We start from the raw sequence: 24,298 nt of genomic DNA on the forward strand, positions 1-24,298 counted from the left end.
GGAACGGCAAATGATACCGCAAGAAAATCCCCCAAAACACCTGCATGTTAATAATACGGCATCCTAAATATCCAAATGCCTTGTACTTTGTAATGTATATACTGCTGCTCCACCAAAGAGGGGTCAAACTGGCTTACTTTTTGGGGGGAAAAGGGCATTTAAATGCTTGCCAAAAAAAAGCCCCATCAAAAGCCTTGTGTGTGCTGTAAAATTACAAGGAGTGGGGTGCACGGCAGGAGCACCGACGAGAACGTGTATCTGCCTCTGAAACGCCACTAGATGGGGGAGAGTCCCCGTGTCACTGTCCCCTCTTTTCTCCCAAACAGCCTTCTCCGTGCCCATCGTGTGCTTCTCCGTCTCACCACAAGGAGGAGCTGCAGAACTCCGCTTACCTGATCTCATTGGTATCCAATTATAAAACCGCAACGTGTTATCATCGAAGCATTAAAAGCCTCGCAGAGAATATGAGAGAGAGATACTTCTACACGTCACTGGGTGCCACCCCAGGCACAGGATATCTCCCGACACGTAGGGGTAATAAAACAAACCGGATCACGCCATTCATGTGGTACCTATATGTGATGGTAAACTATTTAAATGCTGTGGCTAATGCTTCTAATTAAAATGACCCCGGTCCCCGCCAGCTCAGCGCTGTTCCCCACCACCTGGAAAATAAGACTGGAAGCAGAGCTGCTTTAGGTGATTTGGGAACTGAATTGGGGTACATTATCGCAGGTGATTGGGCAGGCGAATGAATGACACATTGTACAAGCCTGAAGCCGCACTCACGTCACAGCCGCGTGTGGCCATTGCATTTTCACTTAAGAAGCAGAGTATTGATCGGGGACACAAGTGTGCCTGGTGAAAATATCTGTGTTGGGAGATAAAGGGATAACATGTCCCCTTAACGCAGCTGTCCAAGCTGCCGGTTATTACCCTTTTAATCTGCGCATCAATACAATCCACACAATGATAAGTAATTAGCTAAGTTGCCGATCAATTCGTTCCCCTGTGATCGATAGGCGAAGATTCGGCTCAGGGGTTCACTAAATGGCTGTCAGTGCAGCAGAAGAGGACCAACGCTGCAAAGTTCTGTGGGGAAAATCATCTGACCAGGCAGTCACTAGATACAATTGGTACACTGCTAGAGAGAGGGCAGGGCTCACAAAGGGGTGTGCCAGAGCCTGTTTCAGAAGAGGAAGGGGATGTGACTTTGTAAATGGTTGCTACAGAAACAAAAAATGCTTGTTAAATTATAATACATTAAAATGTCATTCAGAGTCGTTGTTTTTCTTTTTTTAATGCTACAAGTATTTTCTCATAGTACAGAACAGATTTATTTAAAAATATATATATACAAGTATTTGGGAGCCTTGGATAAATGTCGAAATGTCTGCAGTTCTAGTACATTGTAAGGACAACAACTGGACACATTTGGCCTAAAGCAGACGCCTGTGTAGAAATGAGAGACATGGCTTTTCTAAGGCACAAAGAACTCACCATCGTCCTGGTAATCAGAAGTAAGGGACACATCGTCCGATGTCCCCTGACTCAGGCTCCGGTCATCCTCACCGCCGTCCCGGCCCAGGGGGAAACTGCCGGGTTCAGCATCTTAACCGAGCAGAAATGAAACACAATTAGGTCTTGCATGGAGTAATAATGCACTACATAACATCTTGTGAAGGAAAGGCGGTGCAGACGGAGTAACCCTGTGATTCACACGTGGCCCTAAAAGTGGGTGAGCCGGAATTCCTCCCTGGGGCAAGCTATACCATCACATTGGGACAGTCACTTCAGGCAGTCTGCTCTGGCCATGTGTCTCTATTCTGCCTTGAACAGGGGGTCCCCCCAACATCCTGGGACCCCTCGGTTCATGTGAGATCCCGCCTTGTTTTTCCTCCTGGACAGAAGCTTCCTACTCACCAGGAGAGGGTACTGCAACTATCTATTGGGGACCCCGCGGCCATATTACAGACACAAACCCCCCAATAACTCGGGGACAGGGGCTCCCGAAACGCTGGAGATCACAGTAAACCTATTCGCTGCCGGAGGAGCTCCTCCATTTGCAGTTCTGTGGTGTACAGCATTGCGCACACTGTTAGCACGAGATAATAAAAGGATTAAACACACAGTGTAAAAAGTAGCTGCCTGAAGAGACGTCGTCGGATTTCTCCAGTTAATTAGTACAAAAACACGTCTTTTACAATAGCCTGCACAAAGTATATACCCCGAGATGTACATTGTGTATCATGGGATCCAGTACAGTAATGTGTTCTAATGAGCGTGCACACAAAGTATATACCCCGAGATGTACATTGTGTATCATGGGATCCAGTACAGTAATGTGTTCTACACACAAAGTATATATCCCGAGATGTACATTGTGTATCATGGGATCCAGTACAGTAATGTGTTCTAATGATTGTGCACACAAAGTATATACCCCGAGATGTACATTGTGTATCATGGGATCCAGTACAGTAATGTGTTCTAATGAGCGTGCACACAAAGTATATACCCCGAGATGTACATTGTGTATCATGGGATCCAGTACAGTAATGTGTTCTAATGAGAGTGCACACAAAGTACATACCCCGAGATGTACATTGTGTATCATGGGATCCAGTACAGTAATGAGTTCTAATGATTGTGCACACAAAGTATATATCCCGAGATGTACATTGTGTATCATGGGATCCAGTACAGTAATGTGTTCTAATGAGCGTGCACACAAAGTATATATCCCGAGATGTACATTGTGTATCATGGGATCCAGTACAGTAATGTGTTCTAATGAGCGTGCATACAAAGTATATATCCCGAGATGTACATTGTGTATCATGGGATCCAGTACAGTAATGTGTTCTACACACAAAGTATATACCCCGAGATGTACATTGTGTATCATGGGATCCCGTACAGTAATGTGTTCTAATGAGCGTGCACACAAAGTATATACCCCGAGATGTACATTGTGTATCATGGGATCCAGTACAGTAATGTGTTCTAATGAGTGTGCACACAAAGTATATACCCCGAGATGTATATTGTGTATCATGGGATCCAGTACAGTAATGTGTTCTAATGAGCGTGCACACAAAGTATATACCCCGAGATGTACATTGTGTATCATGGGATCCAGTACAGTAATGTGTTCTAATGAGCGTGCACACAAAGTATATACCCCGAGATTTACATTGTATATCATGGGATCCAGTACAGTAATGTGTTCTAATGAGCGTGCACACAAAGTATATACCCCGAGATGTACATTGTGTATCATGGGATCCAGTACAGTAATGTGTTCTAATGAGCGTGCACACAAAGTATATACCCTGAGATGTACATTGTAGATCATGGGATCCAGTACAGTAATGTGTTCTAATGAGCGTGTCCTTAAACCGGGGGAATTGCTGTATATACCAAGAGATGTACATTGTGTATCATGGGATCCAGTACAGTAATGTGTTCTAATGAGCGTGCACACAAAGTATATACCCCGAGATGTACATTGTGTATCATGGGATCCAGTACAGTAATGTGTTCTAATGAGCGTGCACACAAAGTATATACCCGAGATGTACATTGTGTATCATGGGATCCAGTACAGTAATGTGTTCTAATGAGCGTGCACACAAAGTATATAACCCGAGATGTACAGTAATGTGTTCTAATGAGCGTGCACACAAAGTATATACCCCGAGATGTACAGTAATGTGTTCTAATGAGTGCACACAAAGTATATAACCCGAGATGTACAGTAATGTGTTCTAATGAGAGTGCACACAAAGTATATACCCCGAGATATACAGTAATGTGTTCTAATGAGCGTGCACACAAAGTATAAACTCCGAGATGTACAGTAATGTGTTCTAATGAGAGTGCATACACACAAAGTATATACCCCGAGATGTACAGTAATGTGTTCTCAGAGTGCACACAAAGTGTATATACCCCGAGATGTACAGTAATGTGTTCTGAGAGTGCACACAAAGTATATACCCCGAGATGTACAGTAATGTGTTCTAATGAGCGTGCACACAAAGTATATACCCCGAGATGTACAGTAATGTGTTCTAATGAGTGCACACAAATTATATACCCCGAGATGTACAGTAATGTGTTCTAATGAGCGTGCACACAAAGTATATAACCCGAGATGTACAGTAATGTGTTCTAATGAGAGTGCACACAAAGTATATACCCCGAGATGTACAGTAATGTGTTCTAATTAGCGTGCACACAAAGTATATACCCCGAGATGTACAGTAATGTGTTCTAATGAGAGTGCATACACACAAAGTATATACCCCGAGATGTACAGTAATGTGTTCTAATGAGAGTGCACACAAAGTATACCCCCGAGATGTACAGTAATGTGTTCTAATGAGCGTGCACACAAAGTATATACCCCGAGATGTACAGTAATGTGTTCTAATGAGCGTGCACACAAAGTATATACCCCGAGATGTACAGTAATGTGTTCTAATGAGCGTGCACACAAAGTATATACCCCGAGATGTACAGTAATGTGTTCTAATGAGCGTGCACACAAAGTATATACCCCGAGATGTACAGTAATGTGTTCTAATGAGAGTGCACACAAAGTATACCCCCGAGATGTACAATAATAAATGTGTGTGTTGATATACAATGATTTCACCATGGTATACATTACGGTAAGCACCGGGTGATGGCTCGGAGAAGTGATCATGTTCTCACCACTAATCAAAGCTCATGTGACAGGCCTTACCACAGGTGTGTCTGTGATTAGAGGCTGGAGAATGTCTAGATCCCAAATCACAAGGTATATAGTATAAAGCCCCCGCCGCTGGGAGCGGATCAATCCCAGCGCTGGTCACTCAGTCACTCTGCATCAAGCATCATCCTTCCATTCATTAGCTGCGCTGCTCCTAGCGCTCAATGACATCTTTATCCCACCGTATAAACAATATCAACAGGTGCAGCAGCGCATTTTGGGGAAATAATCTGTTCCATGGTGTAGGCAACGTCACTAACTGTGCACACGTGTGTATGTGCAGCCACCTCTGATGTGAAATCTGGCAGCATGTTGCATGCAGACGTTCAGAATTAGGCATAAGAAGATGGGCACCTCATATCTAACCTCATATCCGTCTGAATTAGTCTCTTGGGACCTTCGAGAAAATACTATGTAAGAAACTGCCTTTATCTTTCTTATCTGAACACATCACATCCCTAATCCCCAAACCGCCCCCGCCCTAATCCCGACCCCTCGTACCCCTGCCCTAATCCCCAAATCCCTCGCGCCCCCCCCCCTAATCCCCAGACCCCACCCACCCAAATCCCCAAACCGCTCACACCCCCACCCTAATCCACAGACCCCTTACGCCCCCGTCCTAATCCCGGCCCAGATTGTAGGGGAGACAGGTGAGAGAGGCAGGAAGGCCGGACAGTAGGTTACAGTAATCAAGACGGGAAAGAATGAGGGTCTGTGTCAGAGTTTTAGCAGTCGAGCAACTAAAGGGCGTATCTTTGTGATATTGCGGAGAGAAAAAACAACAGGTTTTACCAACTTTCAAAATGTGAGAGGAAAATATGAGAGAGGAGTCGAGTGTGAGCCCTAGGCAGCGTGCTTGTGCTACTGGGTGAATGATTGAAATCTTCTAACAGTAATGTGGAAGGAGGTAGTATGGGAGGAAGTATGAGGAGCGCCGTCTTGGACATGTTAAGTTTCAGTCGGCAGAGGACCATCCAGGATGTATCATAGCGGAGAGACATTCAGAAACTTTGGTCGGTACAGCAGGTGTAAGGTATGGGGTAGAAAAGTACATTTGTGTGTCCTCAGCATAGAGGTGATATTTGAAGCCACCTACAGAGAGTGTGTACAGAGAAGAGAGAAGAGGCCCTCCATCCCCCAGGATGTGTGATATCCAGATAAACAGCACACTATGTTACAAGATACTAAACTAAAGGACACATGAAAGAGATTATTGAAGGCAAATTAAATATTCAAACCCACCTTAGCAAACTTGACATCCTCTACAATTCAATTTGTCGTTTTGTTCTCCAATGCAACTACAACACACATCACTTCGAAATGCTCAAAGAACTAGATTGGTCATCACTCGAGTCTAGGCGCAAAGTTCACCTTTCCTGTCTCGCCCTCAAATACTTTCTGGGCAAGCTACCCAGCTACCTGAACAAGCTCCTCACCCCTACCACATGCAGTACCTATCACCTGAGATCAGACTCCAAAAGACTGTTCATGGTCCCAAGACTCAACAAAGTATCCGGACGTTCCTCCTTCTCCTTCCGTGCACCCCAAAACTGGAACAACCTACCAGAGACTCTCATATCCACCACCAGCTTAAGTTCTTTCAAATCTAAGGCTGTCTCACATTTTAACCTGGTCTGTAACTGTTTCATACGCTCATAATATATATTTTCTTTAACTGTGCACGCAATGTCTTGTATATAATGTATACCCTGTTCATTTATGTAACTGTACTTGTAACCATGTATTATTTGTTTTACTCTGTGCCCAGGACATACTTGAAAACGAGAGGTAACTCTCAATGTTTTACTTCCTGGTAAAATATTTTATAAATAAATAAATAATCCCCCCCCCCCAAGACATGAAAAGTAAGTGTAAAATGCTGCTGTACTCTTCTTTACTTGCCACTTATATATAGTGCATTAAAGTACGAGCCTGCTGAGAAGAAAGACACGGCACAGGGTTAGAAGAAGACACTGAGAACAGCTGCCGGAGAGTTTATTTATTTATAACATGTGTTACCAGGAAGTAATACATTGAGAGTTACCTCTCGTTTTCCAGTATGTCCTGGGCACAGAGAAAAACAAATAATACATGGTTACAAGTACAGTTACATAAATGAACAAGGTATACATTATATACAGAGACATTGCGTGCACAGTTACAGATAATATATATTATGGGCGTATGAAACAGTTACAGACCAGATTAAAGTGTGAGACAGCCTTAGATTTGAAAGAACTTAAACTGGTGGTGGATGTGAGTTACATACAGCACAGGGTTAGAAGAAGACACTGAGAACAGCTGCCGGAGAGTTACATACAGCACAGGGTTACATGGGCTGCTTGGGAATACAGGAGAGCTGCCGCGATTGGTTCGATAAGTGGCAGTATCCCCCAATCACAATGCTCTGCACTTTCAGTCCCCTCGGTGCCCTCCTCTTGGAGTATCACCAGTCACCAGTAGGGTGAGCTGCAGCACATCGCATGTTACATATTGCAGCCATTACACATCTTCTACTTTACAAAATATGCGTCATTTAGACCTTTATCTGGCTTGGCAGATAAGGCACTCTCTGCTTGCTGTGATGCCTAGAATAACGTTGGTTACGTGGCTTATTGCTATATTTTGGGTCTATCCCAAACTGCTTTAGTTTCTATACAGCATGGACCTCCACATCTACTCACAGACGGATCCATAGCTCCCCATCTCTAACGGAATGAGGTTCTCAGCACGGAGCAGGCTCTCCTCTCTCGTACCTGTAATACTCTCCATGTGCTCACATTAGTATGTGATATATATATATGCCCCCTGTCCTGCTTCGTGACACCAGTTGGCTTAAGGGTTCCATGTAATAATGGATTTATTTATTTATCAAATGTGTTACCAGGGAGTAATACATTGAGCGTTACCTCTCGTTTTCACGTATGTCCTGGGCACAGAGTTAAGACAAATAATACATGGTTACAAGTACAGTTACATAACATACATTATATACAAGACATTGCGTGCACAGTTACAGATAATATATATTATAGGCGTATGTAACAGTTACAGATAATATATATTATAGGCGTATGTAACAGTTACAGATAATATATATTATGGGCGTATGTAACAGTTACAGATAATATATATTATAGGCGTATGTAACAGTTACAGATAATATATGTTATAGGCGTATGTAACAGTTACAGATAATATATATTATGAGCGTATGTAACAGTTACAGACCAGATTAAAATGTGTGACAGCCTTAGATTTGAAAGAACTTAGACTGATGGTGGATGTGAGAGTCTCTGGTAGGTTGTTCCAGTTTTGGGGAGCACGGTAAGAGAAGGAGGAGCGGCCGGATACTTTGCTGAACCTTGGGACCATGAACAGTCTTTTGGAGTCTGATCTCAGGTGATAAGCGCTGCATGTGGTAGGGGTGAGGAGCTTGTTCAGGTAGCTGGGTAGCTTGCCCAGAAAGTATTTGAAGGTGAGACAGGAAAGGTGAACTTTGGTCATCACTTGAGTCTAGGCGCAATCTAGTTCTTTGAGCATTTCGCAGTGATGTGTGTTGTAGTTGCATTGGAGAACAAAGCGGCATATTGAATTGTAGAGGGTGTCAAGTTTGCCAAGGTGGGTTTGGGGTGCCGAGCCATATACTATGTCCCCATAGTCGATAATTGGCATTAGCATCTGCTGTGCGATACGCTTTCTGACCAGCAGGCTTAGGGAGGATTTGTTCCTGAGACAAAGGGTGGCACTGTGTGCTCATTTGCATGTCATTTCCCAGAATCCCTTGCTGCAGTGGGAGCACTGTATGCTAGGTGATAATGGCGAAAAGCAGGGTTGCAGACCTGTCTAAGACATGTGAATGTGCTCACAAGTAATATTTTTATATGATATATATAGATAATACAGTGTAGTACAATGGGGAGAAAGTAGGTAATCCTTTGAGTATGGCCACCTTCACATTGTTCATCTTATGGCCAGAGTCAGAGAAATGTTCGCTGACAGGACTGTCTCGTTCCGCGTGTGATGCTGTGGCGATGCAGGTTCATTCTCTTGTTTAGCCCCTGTCCTGTCTCACCTATGTAGTAGCAGCCCCCTGGGCATTTCATGAACACGATGAGGTACACGACATTGCTGGAGAAACAGGTGAACCTTCCTCTGATTTTGTACTCTAGCTTCCTGTGTGGTATTTGTATTGTGCCCGCTGTGTGGAGCATTGCGCAGGTTTTGCATCTTGAATCATGGCATGGTTTTGTCCCGCATTCAGTAGTACTGCTGAATACTTTACTCCTCACCATCATTTTCTTGAGATTATGAGGCTGTCTGTATGATAATAAGGCTGTTTCAGGGAAGACCTGTTGCATTCTTGTATCTTCCTGGAGGATGGGTTGTAGTTCCCTGGCGATCTTGCGTAGGGCTTCTAGGTGTGAGTTATATGTGACCACCAAAGGTACCCTGTCGCTTGTCTCTTTCTGTCTGTATTCAAGGAGATCACTTCTTGGTATTCTGGTAGCTTTGTGTATTTTCTGGTCTACAATTCTGTGGTTATAGCCACAGTTTATGAAATCCGATCTCAAGGCTGTAATCCGCTGGTCTCTGTCTCCTGCGTCGGAGCATATCCGGTTGTATCGTATGACTTGACTGTAGATGGTTGCATGCTTAGTGTGTGTCGGGTGGAAGCTGTTGTCCCTCATATAGCTGGCTCTGTCTGTAGGTTTGCGGTATACAGAAGTCTGTAGTTGGTTGTTCTTTATAGTGATGGTGGTGTCTAGGAAATATACTTTGTCCGGGGAATGGGTGCACACACACACACACACACACACACACACGTTTCCAGACACAGGTGAATTTGAACAACATATAACTACATCTGAATGTCTCTGCTGTGTTTACATCTGTAATACATCTTACTTTTAAATATGGTTCGTGTGTCATTATACCCCTTACAACTACACCCCAGCTGCTGGCATGAAGATTGCGGGGGATTGTGTAAATAATAGTTAGCGAGATTGCTTTGTGCTCCATTCATCTCTGTGTACTTCAAAAGCAATCTCTCTGACACTATACAAAATGGGGTTTGCTGCTTTAACGATTTGCTACTTGCACTTTTGATAACTACATGAAGCGAGTAAGTCATTGTAAGCACAGTACTAGTAGTTACTTTAAGTAACATCACTGCTGTAACCCTCTCTAACCTCCTTACTCTTCTTCTAGCTACACGTATCAGGCTGTTAGTAATCCCATCATAAATCAAACGGAAAATCCCTATTGTAACAGCGAGGAAGGTAATTCCAAAGCAAAAACAGGTCTGTGCTGCCACATTGCTCTGCAGAGAAACGTGTCCATGGAAAGTAGAGAGACTGACACGTGTCCAGTGAAACACAGTAACGCCACGGTATCCGGTCTGCTGCGCACCCGGCCCAACAAGTCATACCAGGTCTGCCGCTCCGATAACGCCATCTTTACATGCACCGTTTCCCAGTGTATACCCATATTCATTAGGTTCAGCGCTTGTTCTGTTTTTCCGGTGATTTTCGGCATGACGCGCTAAGCAGCTGAGTATCCGGCTGTCACTAAGCAACAGTTTTAGCGCGTGCGCAACTCCTTGTCAGATGCCATTTGTCAGCAAAACAGTCGGGTTGCAGCTCTGCATCTCAGTTTTCTAAGTTACAATACAGTACAGTGGGGCCGCGCGTTACAGCGATTTCCGCTTTACAGCGCCGGCCTGGAACGGAACCCGCCGTATGAGCGGGCCCTGCTGTGTGAGCGGGCCCCGCCGTATGAGCGGGCCCCGCTGTATGAGCGGGCCCTGCTGTATTTGCAGTACTGGCTGCATCTCCCCTTGCCCGGCCTCCAATAGTAACCTGTACACAGACTTTGCATGCCACGGACACCCCGTGGCCAGCCCCTGCCCACGGCAAAAGGATCTCAAAGTGGCACAATCTTCTGCCTTCAAAATGACTAACACAATGGACGCGTCCTGGTCAATAACGCGAGAGGCGTCAACACATTGCGAACTATTCAAGCCCAACAAGTTGATGCAGAATTGTGTGTTGACTTGTCACGTGTGTGATAACAAATGAGTGTGAATTGTATATAGGAGATGTTTCTGCTGCGGGAGAAGTGTCAGCTTCCAGGGCTAACCTAACCCAGCTCAATCGTATTGTGCATTTTAAACATCAACTCAAAATATAAAAAAGGATCAAAAACACATATACCGCCAATGCAACAAACAGCACACACCTCACAAAAACACACTACCGCCAATGCAACAAACAGCACAAAGACGGTCACACAGGGATCTCTCAGACCTGTCTCAGGGACAGGAGTTATTTCTGCAAACACTTTTACTGCACACCTCACACAAACACACTACCGCCAATGCAACAAACAACACCAAGACGGTCACACAGGGATCTCTCAGACCTGTACTGGTCTCAGGGACAGGAGTTATTTCTGCACACACTTTTACTGCACACCTCACACAAACACACTACCGCCAATGCAACAAACAGCACAAAGACGGTCACACAGGGATCTCTCAGACCTGTCTCAGGGACAGGAGTTATTTCTGCAAACACTTTTACTGCACACCTCACACAAACACACTACCGCCAATGCAACAAACAGCACCAAGACGGTCACACAGGGATCTCTCAGACCTGTACTGGTCTCAGGGACAGGAGTTATTTCTGCACACACTTTTACTGCACACCTCACACAAACACACTACCGCCAATGCAACAAACAGCACAAAGACGGTCACACAGGGATCTCTCAGACCTATCTCAGGGACAGGAGTTATTTCTGCAAACACTTTTACTGCACACCTCACACAAACACACTACCGCCAATGCAACAAACAACACCAAGACGGTCACACAGGGATCTCTCAGACCTGTACTGGTCTCAGGGACAGGAGTTATTTCTGCACACACTTTTACTGCACACCTCACACAAACACACTACCGCCAATGCAACAAACAGCACACACCTCACAAAAACACACTACCGCCAATGCAACAAACAGCACAAAGACGGTCACACAGGGATCTCTCAGACCTGTACTGGTCTCAGGGACAGGAGTTATTTCTGCACACACTTTTACTGCACACCTCACACAAACACACTACCGCCAATGCAACAAACAGCACCAAGACGGTCACACAGGGATCTCTCAGACCTGTACTGGTCTCAGGGACAGGAGTTATTTCTGCACACACTTTTACTGCACACCTCACAAAAACAATGCATTGTTCAGAATGGGAAAATCGCTCTAATTACAAGTATTCTCATGCTGGTCCTTTTTGTTTGAAGTTTGGAAACATCTGGCTACTGTATTTTCCTCAATGACGCCAGATGTTGGGTTCATCTGGCGATGGCACCAAGACAAAGGTTTTAATGCAATTAGGCCGCCCCGGCTGCTGTGAGGCTTGTATTAAAATGTGATAACACTATTCCCCGGGGAATTTCAGCACACCGCGTTTCCTGGCATTTCAGTGCAGCCGCACAGATCGTGTGCGCTCAGCGGCCGCGTCACCCTGAAATCAGCATATTGTCATTCATTTTTATAAGTAATGAAGGATTAGATGGAGCAATTACAACTGTGTCAGGGAGCTGGCTGTGTGTGTGTGTGTGTGTTTGCAAGGTAATCACTCTCTGATACAGAGCACTCCAAGCCTTTATACGTTTCTGTAGCGTTTGTGGCCATTGATTGTCAATCTGATAGCAAAAGGGCACACATTAAGAGGCTGTTCATCCCTGATAACACAGCCAGCACAAAAGCAACAAGGTCTGTCACCCTAATTACACAGTACAGTGCTATTTACAAATCATCAAGGGAGGAATTTGCAAAGAATGTAACAAGACAAAGTGCTCACCTCGCTGCTGAGATTCCCAGGAATACCTGAAAAACAGGGAGACAGGAACGTGAGCACCAACCTTACCCGCTGCATTACATTCACAGAGAGCTGTGCGGCTGGAAAGGTCACCAGCACGGATATGCTACTCATTTGGCAAACTGTAGCAATAGCTTAACGTTTAATGATCACCTTCCCTAAAAACAGCCCGGGCAGCGATGTCACCTCGGGCAGGAACCCAAACCCCTCATTCATTTGGCCCTCACTCATGTGCATGATATGCGCTGATGTAACTGCACAGTAAATCCGTGTCAGACAGGTATCACAGCTGGACTCCTATGCCGGACTATGGCCCCAGTTACAGTATGGGCAGGGCAGTGGCTTCTCCGTGGCGGGGATGTCTGTGACGGTTCATGGAAGAGCACAGAGACGTCCCTACATAACGAGTAAGGCAGTAAATCAGGAATCCCACCCAAAATGTACACCGATTTTATAACTGGATGGGAACCGGGGGTGACCGCCAGAGCCCAAGTTCCAGCTCCGGACGAAGGCCCACATTCCCGCCACACTGCCTGGCTTTTTAAAGATGGGGCCAGCAGTCTTGACCAGTGGTTTGGCAGCCATTTTGTTTCCCCAAAAAGGTAGGAGAACATCAGCATCGCAAAACAATATCAGAAACCAGTGGGTTCCCGGAGCTAAACAGAGCGGTTCTGCCCCGGGGCTATACAGAGCGGTTCTGCCCCGGGGCTATACAGAGCGGTTCTGCCCCAGGGCTATACAGAGCGGTTCTGCCCCGGGGCTATACAGAGCGGTTCTGCCCCGGAGGATCCTGTTAAAAAATACAATAAAAGGGGTAATCATGCTTTTCCGATAGGGGATATAGGTGAAGTTTTTCAAATGGGGCGTTTACAAGGGCAAAGGGAAATGAAAGAACTAAATTTAACACCGGTTAAACTCTATGAACATATGTCTCTTTTCAACTTCATCTACTGTGTAACTGTTCAACTTGCAACACAAAGCAGCTCTGCAATGCTCGTCAGTAGGGGTACCTTTATACTCCCTAACACACGCGTTACGCATTCCAGAAACATTACATTCACTCCCTCTGCCATAATAATTCTGCCTTTCGGGACCAACATCCCCAAGGCTCGAGTAATTACGTTTCCTAAATCTATCAAGTTTCTCGCACACATTTATATACCAAACTGTTCCAAGATATCAAACCCGAAACCCGTCCCACCCAACATCTCCCAATCTAGCCGATATTGAAAATGTACTTTCAGAGCGGGACTCCGCGGGTAACTGGACCTTTTCAGGTGATGCCAGCCCCATTCCTGCACCCGGCTTACTTCACCCCCTGATCACTTTGCAAATTATATGACTGATCAACTATACAATGTGTAAAATGGGGGAAAAAAATAAACTCAACCTGAATTTGGGTCACCGTTTCTGGGAACATACTGTAGGAAGAGCCATACATTTTGGGCTCACGTTTGCCAGTATATTGGCTCTATCCCTTATGATGAGCTGGCTATGGTATTTGGTCGAACCTGCAAGGTTGTTCCAATGCGTAACCCAAGAGATTAGGTTTGGTTTTCTTGGAAGATCCATACTCAAGACACTGGATAAAATGACCATTGCTCATTTGGATAGAGATGTTTTTCTATTTTCAGTTGAACAGCGAGACACAATTTCAGATATTGAGCTAAAATCCTCTAAATTCCTGTCTAAGTGGAAACCATATATCTTGACCCTCCCAAAGGAAGTTCAGAAGATGATCATTGCTCCCCTTATTGACACTGATCTTGGTTGTGTAACGCCATCCTGAGTGGTGATTGTGAATCTATATGGTATGCAACTCTATCCAGTAATGTTTGCCAAAATTAGGATTTTTCTTTATATTTTTAGTTTGTTATTTGACTTGCCTGTTTTTATTTATTATGACTTTAATGTGATAGAATATTCTAAAGGATAAAAGGGGCAGTCTTTAGGACATGTAAATGTGGCCATTAAGCCCTTCAAAGGCTATTCCTGAATGTAAACAAACGTTACTAATAATATCCAGTGGGATATTCTACAGAAGAGTGACAGAACTCCAAGTAAAGACAATGTACAAATTAATAATTCAGCTTTAAATTAAAAAAAAAAAAGGGGGGGGGGAGAGGGGTTTCGATGTTCACACTTTGTATTCCATAGCCCTTTCAAAACAATGCCATAATCCCTATGTACTACTAGTTAGGCTGAGATACGGTGGAGGTTTCTTATTGCCTTTTTCACCCACCATATCTTAAAACGTGATGGTATGTATATAGATAGATACACTCACATACATACATATATACACACACACACGACCATTAAAAAAGAAAAGATAATATTTCTAAGATATATTCTATTTCAAGCCACATACTGTAAAATAACAAAGCTTTCCACAAAACCAGGGCTCTTATCTCGTGAGTGCAAACCACACACAAATAGCCAACAACAATAACTTTTACAAAGGGATATACCAAATAAGTAAACATGGGAAGGATGTTGATCCAGGGAGTAATCTGATTGCCAATATTTGGAGTCAGAAAGGAATTTATTTTTCCCCTTATGAGATATCATTAGATAATGTGACACTGGGGTTTTTTGTTTGCCTTCCTCTGGATCAATATACTGTAAGTACAGATATAGGATAAAGTATCTGTCGTCTGAATTTAGCATAGGTTGTACTTGATGGACGTACGTCTTTTTTCAACCTCATCTACTAGGTAACTATGTGACTGGAACTACAAGAATAAAATGCTAATACAATGGAAATACAGCTCTGAGTATTGAAATTCCCAGATACTTTTAGATTGCCAACAGTGGCAACAATATAAATATTTCATGTATTCTCCTGTAATACGTTACTTTCGGGATTGTACATGTAAAACACGTGTGCATGTACGCTGAGCTGACAGCTGTGACACCACCTAGTAATCTAATACAGGGGTGAGGCCGAGGAAGATAAACAATCAAAGCTAATTTAGCAATTATTGGCAGTAATGTGAATGTAAAGGAGACAAGCAGAGCTGACACCAAGAAAATAAGTGCAGTGCATAACCCAGCAACATACGTCCTATTCCGGAATCTATACTGGGTGGGTAAGAAGCAGTAAAGAGGATAGTAAGGGCGGTGTTAAGCCAGTCCCACGGAGGAGAAAGAGGAGCGGCTCCGTGAGTAAAAGACACAGACTAGTGTTGTACTAAAATTTCCAAAAACCGGGAATCGATTACTCGGGGGGGGGGGGAGAAAGGTTAGGGTTAGGGTTTATTCATATCCCACCCACATACCGTGCCAATCCTAGAAACCCATTTCCTTGCTGAGATCGGCTTGCCATTTTTGATAGTATATGTCAGCGTCAAGTTCCATATATTCGATGTAATTCAGCATATAACAAGGTTATCGGTTTCACATTTGGTCTATAAAAGAATACATTCTCCAGAGAAGACGTCTCTGATAGAAATGCTGTTTCCTTGAGAAGCTTTGCGGATACAGGTCAAGCCTGAAAATACTGATAGAACCTGATCCTTATACCTACACACTCATTCAATTGTTGCATAGACAAATGTACCATCAACAAATAGGTTTTTAAATAACAGATTTTTACTTATTTCATTACATGTTTGAACCCAGGGCAGAAATATTATTTCGCATCCTCTAGTCTTGTAAACAGTGTCAAAACATGCTGTCTTCCCATTTTAACAGTACAGCGTGCGTGGCAAACATTGTTAGCAGCACTCGGCAGACAGTGTTTTTGCCTCGGGTAAGTATCACATGAGCCTTCAGTATAAATGAATTCTGAGGTGGGTTCCTCTGCATGGCCAGCTCCTCCGATTCCACCCGATGAGAGCTTGCTGGTTAATGGTACCAACAGAATATACCCTTCAGTAATAATGTTCGAAATTAGACCGTGATAAATTCACCTACAGACCTCGGGAAACAGATTTTTAACTCTGACATTTTTTGCCGTTCCAGATAAACCCAACCACCAATGTATCCAAAAAAAAATTTTAAACTGGTTGGTCAATATAATCGGAAAAGCGGATAGAAGACTTTAGGTAGAATCGTCTTCTTAACAGTGGATATCTTCCCCCACCATGTTAGTAACAAACCTTTACTTAGCTCCATCTCAATTTTATTTCGCAGAGGTACATCGTTAAGTCTATACATTTTATTAGCGAGAGCTCTAGGAATTTCTAGTACCAAATATGTTATACTTTCTTTTGCAATTGTAAAAGGGAATTGTCATGAGACTGAGAATTGTTATTCCACCACATTAAATTAGACTTTTCATAATTTATTTTAAAACTTGAAATATTCCAAAATGCATCTATAATCTGTGTAAAGAGGGGTATTGAGATTTCTGGCTTCCTAAGGAATAACACGTCATCTGTGTAGAGGCAATCTTATGTGGAGGAGATTCTGTGGCAATGCCATATATTGGGTTCTTGTCCAATTAAACTGCACAATGGGAATAATAAGGGTGACCGTGGACAACCCTGTCTCGTTCCACGATGGATGCGAGACTGATCAGTATTGGTCGCATTAATTTAAATAGAGGTCTTTGGGGAATTATACAATGCTAATCGGAATATTTACTATCATTTAAATTATCTCCTACCACAGGCCCTTTCAGAATTGCACACTAAAAGAAAGCAGCGGTTACATCTACACAAGGTATTGAACTAAAAACACTGGGCTGCAGATCATATTGTCTCAGTTTAAAATTCAGCATGTTTTGTTTTACATGAACCCACACCCAAGCTAGCAGTCCCATGCATTATAGCACAGCATAACGCTCAAACTGTTGACACAGACGCCAATTATGACTTCCTGAATTTCTACCACAAGAACCACACAGACAGTGCTGCTCCTCACAAAGCAGCAAAGAGAAGCCAGTCCCACACTGCTGACAACCATTCACATGTTGGCGTTTAATATGAATATTGGATTTTAATACGGAATACAAAACTGCCTGCATGAAATCCGACAAAAGAGCAGAACACGCGTATTTCAGACCGCGCTGAATCCTGGGTTCACAGTCATTCCCTTTTCTATAAAAAGCAGCACCAAGCACACTTTAGTCGATCAAACGAGACAACTCTGACTGCTGTACAGATGGCCACGGTCACTATAGAGTGTAGCGTGTTAGTCCATTAGGAAAGGGGAAGTTGCGTCTCTAAACACCAAATGCTGCTTTGAAGTGATAACCAAACACACAGTTTATGGTCTATTTTGGGATATTAATAACCACCATCTAAGCTCGGAACCAAGGTTAGAATATTAAAAAAAAAAAAGGCCCGTTGTCACAAAACAAATAAAACAGCACTTTGACTCATTTCCTGGGCTGCGTTGAAATGGCAAATATAAAAATTAAAAAAATAAATAGTAATTCCCACCTGCACCATCACTCTAACACAAAATGTGTATTTAAAAAAAAGAAGGTTTACAAATGGGGTTTAAAAATGTTTAACTGAGCTGCAGAAGGAAATTCCAGAGCTGTAAATTACAATCATCAATCTGAGTGAGCTTTTAATGGCAGGTGAGGAAGGAAACGGTTAGATGCAGGTTAATTATTCACAATCAGCCAGGCCCAAAAGGACATGGCTGGCCCGTTTGCAGCGCACATTAAGACTGCATGCCTTAGTGGGCTCGAATGCTTCCTCCCCAACAAAACACGCTTGTATTAATACTGTTATTCCAAGTTCACAGCTAATGTGAGGCAGCCAGACCTCTAACATCCAGCTTTGACGCGTCTCTGCGTCTCACATCAGACAATGAATCACGCGGCTTTGTACAGGTTATTATTATTTTTTTTTTTAAAGCAATCATGACAGAATTAGAAGTAAAGAATGATCAGACCTGGCTCGGATTTGGCAGAAGCCCAGCAGAATTTCATCTCTTTTCTCTCTGGCCCTTTTACTTAAGTTTTCATTCTGTAAACCCTCCGCCAGATAATGCTCTGCCTCTGAAAGCAGAAACGCAGAAAACCAACACATTTAATGGTCCATTTTATATTAAGTCTTAAAAAACACTTGCTCGACATGTTAACCGATTAGTGGTCACAAAGGACTAGAACAGTGGTGTGCAAACTGGGGGGGGGGGCGAGATTTTTTTTTGGGGGGTGGGGGGGGGCCACGGGCGGTTGCAGAGGTGCCGCGCTCTTCCCCAAGGCATTTAAATTAAATGCCCGGGGGACCGTGCCAGGCCTCTGCAAACTCTACTTACCGGGATTCAGCCGGCTTCAGGGTGCGTGACCATCGCAACGAGGCGTCAAATGACGCCGCAGGGTCATGTGACATCACTGTTGCCTTGGTAACGTGACGTTAAATGATGCCGCAGGTCACGTGACATCACATGGTGACGCCACTCATTTGACGCCGCACAAGGTAAGGAGGGGGGGGGGGGGCGCACAACAGAGGAGAGCAGGCAGGAGAAGCAAAAAAAAGTTTGAGCGCCGCTGGTCTAGAACATGAAAGACTTCTGTCGGTGAGCGGGTTATTTCGGAGCTGTAATCCAGGTATATTTTAGGAACAAATAGTACTCATGAGAAAGCAGAAGTTGGTGTGATCCAGTAATTTCCTGTATGTATGTCTTTATGTATACAGCGCCATTAATGTACACAGCGCTTCACAGCAGTAATACACGTGACAATCATATAAATAACCAATAATACAAATAACACATAATGGGAATAAGCGCTTCAGTCATAAAAGTAACATTTAGGAAAATAAGTCCCTGCTCCGAAGAGCTTACAATCTAATTGGAAGGAAGAACGTACAGCTGCAGTAGGAGGGAGTTCTGGTAAGTGCGTCTGCAGGGGGCCAAGCTTTATGTATCAGGTGTATAGTATCAGCCACAGAGCTACTTATATGCTTCGTTAAGCAAGTGTGTTTTAAGGTGAGTCTTAAAGGTGGATAGAGAGGGTGCCAGTCGGGTACTGAGGGGAAGGGTATTCCAGAGGTGCGGGGCAGTCAGTGAGAAGCGTTTAAGGCGGGAGAGGGCTTTAGATGCAAAGGGGGTAGAGAGAAGACATCCTTGGGAAGACCGCAAGAGTCAGGATGGAAATTTCTTCACCAAATCTCCATGCAAGTTCCAATGAGAAGGTCCTTTGGTATGGAGACGGGTTTCACCTGTACCCAGATTCCCAGGAAAGTTCCAATGAGAAGGTCCTTTGGTATGGAGACGATTTTCACCTGTACCCAGATTCCCATGCAAGTTCCAAAGAAAAGGTCCTTTGGTATGGAGACGGGTTTCACCTGTACCCAGATTCCCATGCAGGTTCCAATGAGAAGGTCCTTTGGCATTGAGACGATTTTCACCTGTACCCAGATTCCCATGCAAGTTCCAATGAGAAGGTCCTTTGGCATTGAGACGATTTTCACCTGTACCCAGATTCCCATGCAAGTTCCAATGAGAAGGTCCTTTGGTATGGAGACGGGTTTCACCTGTACCCAGATTCCCATGCAAGTTCTAATGAGAAGGTCCTTTGATATGGAGACGGGTTTCACCTGTACCCAGATTCCCATGCAAGTTCTAATGAGAAGGTCCTTTGGTATGGAGACGGTTTTCACCTGTACCCAGATTCTCATGCAAGTTCCAATGAGAAGGTCCTTTGGTATGGAGACGGTTTTCACCTGTACCCAGATTCCCAGGCAAGTTCCAATGAGAAGGTCCTTTGGTATGGAGACGGTTTTCACCTGTACCCAGATTCCCAGGCAAGTTCCAATGAGAAGGTCCTTTGGTATGGAGACGGGTTTCACCTGTACCCAGATTCCCATGCAAGTTCTAATGAGAAGGTCCTTTGGTATGGAGACGGTTTTCACCTGTACTTAAGTCAGTGTAACTTGGCTGTGCAACATCAAAAGAGTCACATCTTAAGTGTATACAAGAGTTAATTTTGGAGTTGAAATTGGAGGTGAATATTGGAGGAAGATCTGGACTCTGCATTACAACGTTGCCACTGTGAGACATTCACTTTTAACATCTGTGATTATTTGTTCATTTTTATCCTCCATTACCTGGGAATTCTCTCCTCCTGCATCTCACTATGCCCTCCCTCCTGCATCTCACTATGCCCTCCCTCCTGCATCTCACTATGCCCTCCCTCCTGTATCTCACTATGCCCTCCCTACTGCTTGTTCTGTTTACCGTTTCCTCACTCCTTTGTGAATGTCTCTGTTCTCTCCAACTTCTCCACCCCCACTGCACCATTATTTATACACCTTTCTCCCAACGTCTATACCCCTCAATAAACAAACACTCACACTAATCCTCTATTCAAAGCCTCTATCTACTCCTTCCCACTGCTGGCGATCTCCCCATAGCCTGAACCCAGACATACACACCTGATCTTACTCATGCCTCCCTGCCACCTCTTCCCCTGTAAATGGTGTTAACCTTTTCATTTAATACTGACCAGCCTTAAATCTCACCCCACAAATCAAGTATCCCAATAGCCTGCACTCATGGCTATTGTCCCACACTCAGTCACTCCTACCACCCATTGTGACCAAGCACTGCCATCTACAGCACTTACTCTCTCACCTACTGTCTCTGTAAGTTCCCCATTAAACCTCTTAGATTGTAAGCTCTTCGGGGCAGGGATTTCCTTTCCTATTGTCTGATTTTGCTGCACTTATTGTATAATTATAATTCCCTGTACTGTATCTTTGTGAAGCGCTGAGTACACTTTTGGCGCTATACAAATAAAGACATACAATACCCAGATATCCGCGCACAAGCCATTTTTCTAAGGCACCAGACTACTTAATGGGTGTCTGTTTGCAACAACTGGAGAGGTGATGTCCCATCCAGGATGATTACAACTGCAGATTGATGGCAAGCAAGTGAGCATTTGTTTAAAATTGTCAGTCCCCAAGTAGTAGATGAAAAATAAAAACAAGTGTACACATTTTATTCAGCATTATCGTGTTTCTTAGAAAGATTCAATCACACCCCGCTCCCTCAATCACATCCCAATGTGACGTCCATCTGAGGAGTGACCGCCCCTAGAACAGGTGTGACAGTCACATCCCAATGTGACGCCCATCTGAGGAGTGACCGTCCCTGTAACAGGTGTGACTGTCACATTCCAATATGACGTCCATCTGAAGAGTCACCGCTCCTGGAACAGGTGACAGTCATATCCCAATGTGACGTCCATGTGAGGAGTGACCGTCCCTGTAACAGGTGTGACAGTCACGTCCCAATGTGACGTCCATCTGAGGAGTGACCGCCCCTGTAAAAGGCGTGACAGTCACATCCCAATGTGACGTCCATCTGAGGAGTGGCCTCCCCTGTAACAGGCGTGACTGTCACATCCCAATGTGACGTCCATCTGAGGAGCGACCTCCCCTGTAACAGGTGTGACTGTCACATCCCAATGTGACGTCCATGTGAGGAGTGACCGTCCCTGTAGCAGGTGTGACAGTCACGTCCCAATGACAAATTACCCTTCCCACACACCACCCCAGGTGAGTGTCCTCACTTTATAACACCCCCATCCCAGGTGAGTGTCCCCTCATTACAACGCCCCCATCCCAGGTGAGTGTCCCCTCATTACAACGCCCCCATCCCAGGTGAGTGTCCCCTCATTACAACGCCCCCATCCCAGGTGAGTGTCCCCTCATTATAACACCCCCACGCCAGGTAAGTGTCCCCTCATTATAACACCCCCATGCCAGGTGAGTGTCCCCTCATTACAACGCCCCCATCCCAGGTGAGTGTCCCCTCATTACAACGCCCCCATCCCAGGTGAGTGTCCCCTCATAACACCCCCACGCCAGGTGAGTGTCCCCTCATTATAACACCCCCATGCCAGGTGAGTGTCCCCTCATTACAACGCCCCCATCCCAGGTGAGTGTCCCCTCATTATAACACCCCCATCCCAGGTGAGTGTCCCCTCATTAGAACACCCCCACGCCAGGTGAGTGCCCCCTCATTAGAACACCCCCATCCCAGGTGAGTGTCCCCTCATTATAACACCCCCATGCCCGGTGAGTGTCCCCTCATTACAACGTCCCCATCCCAGGTGAGTGTCCCCTCATTATAACACCCCCACGCCAGGTGAGTGCCCCCTCATTAGAACACCCCCATCACAGGTGAGTGCCCCCTCATTAGAACACCCCCATCCCAGGTGAGTGTCCTCTCATTATAACACTTCCATCCCAGATGAGTGTCCCCTCATTAGAACATCCCCACCCCAGGTGAGTGTCCCCTCATAACGCCCCCATCCCAGATGAGTGTCCCCTCATTATAAACCCACCATCCAAGGTGAGTGTCCTCTCATTATAACACCTCCATCCAAGGTGAGCGTCCTCTCATTATAACACCTCCATCCCAGGTGAGTGTCCCCTCATTATAACACCCCCATCCCAGGTGAGTGTCCCCTCATTATAACACCCCCATGCCCGGTGAGTGCCCCCTCATTAGAACACCCCCACGCCAGGTGAGTGCCCCCTCATTAGAACACCCCCATCCCAGGTGAGTGTCCCCTCATTATAACACCCCCATGCCCGGTGAGTGTCCCCTCATTACAACGCCCCCATCCCAGGTGAGTGTCCCCTCATTATAACACCCCCATCCCAGGTGAGTGTCCCCTCATTAGAACACCCCCATCCCAGGTGAGTGTCCCCTCATTAGAACACCCCCATCCCAGGTGAGTGTCCCCTCATTAGAACACCCCCACGCCAGGTGAGTGCCCCCTCATTAGAACACCCCCATCCCAGGTGAGTGCCCCCTCATTAGAACACCCCCATCCCAGGTGAGTGTCCTCTCATTATAACACTTCCATCCCAGATGAGTGTCCCCTCATTAGAACATCCCCACCCCAGGTGAGTGTCCCCTCATAACGCCCCCATCCCAGATGAGTGTCCCCTCATTATAAACCCACCATCCAAGGTGAGTGTCCTCTCATTATAACACCTCCATCCAAGGTGAGTGTCCTCTCATTATAACACCTCCATCCCAGGTGAGTGTCCCCTCATTATAACACCCCACCCCAGATGAGTGTCCACTCATTAGAACGCCCCATCACACGTGTCTCCTTATTATAACACCCCCAGCACAGGTCTGTCCCCTTATATCACCCTCAGCACAAGTGAGTTCCCCCTCAGTATATCACCCCCGGTCACCTTTCAGCAGGATCCTGACGTCGCGCGGTATATCCGGGGTCTGCATGTCACGCGCGCGGTATACTGAGGCGGTGTACACGGACCGTTTTACCCGGCGCGCGCCAGAGGATGCACGAGGAGGTGGCGAGTGAACAGATGAGTAACAAGCGCGCGCACTCAGGGGAGGCGGGAAACAGGATGTCACGTGGCTCCCTGGAGCGCGGGAATCCCCCAGATATTAGTTCGAAGCGTAACAGCAGCACATGAAATATCAATCTATGCCCGCCATGTTCCCTGAGGAGCCTGTCACAGTGTTATATAACATATCACCGCCATGTTCCCTGAGGAGCCTGTCACAGTGTTATATAACCTATCACCGCCATGTTACCTGAGGAGCCTGTCACAGTGTTATATAACCTATCACCGCCATGTTCCCTGAGGAGCCTGTCACAGTGTTATATAACCTATCACCGCCATGTTACCTGAGGAGCCTGTCACAGTGTTATATAACATATCACCGCCATGTTCCCTGAGGAGCC

At 45.1% G+C, this 24,298-nt stretch overlaps 1 protein-coding gene across 1 annotated transcript in view; it reads right to left on the reverse strand.

Moving 5' to 3' along the window:
- The window catches only part of SKAP1 (src kinase associated phosphoprotein 1), a 208,262-nt gene extending 184,323 nt beyond the window's left edge, over positions 1–23,939 (reverse strand). Inside the window, exons 1-4 of the mRNA XM_075580993.1 lie at positions 23,781–23,939; positions 18,508–18,613; positions 12,637–12,662; positions 1,501–1,611 (exon numbers count right to left, since the gene is read on the reverse strand). Coding sequence (XP_075437108.1) covers positions 1,501–1,611; positions 12,637–12,662; positions 18,508–18,613; positions 23,781–23,826 — 289 coding nt within the window. The 5' untranslated portion in view covers positions 23,827–23,939. The remainder of the gene's footprint in view (positions 1–1,500; positions 1,612–12,636; positions 12,663–18,507; positions 18,614–23,780) is intronic.
- Between the last annotated feature and the right edge of the window lie 359 nt (positions 23,940–24,298).

This window comes from Ascaphus truei, assembly GCF_040206685.1.
Source record: "Ascaphus truei isolate aAscTru1 chromosome 23 unlocalized genomic scaffold, aAscTru1.hap1 SUPER_23_unloc_2, whole genome shotgun sequence".
NCBI lineage: Eukaryota > Metazoa > Chordata > Amphibia > Anura > Ascaphidae > Ascaphus > Ascaphus truei.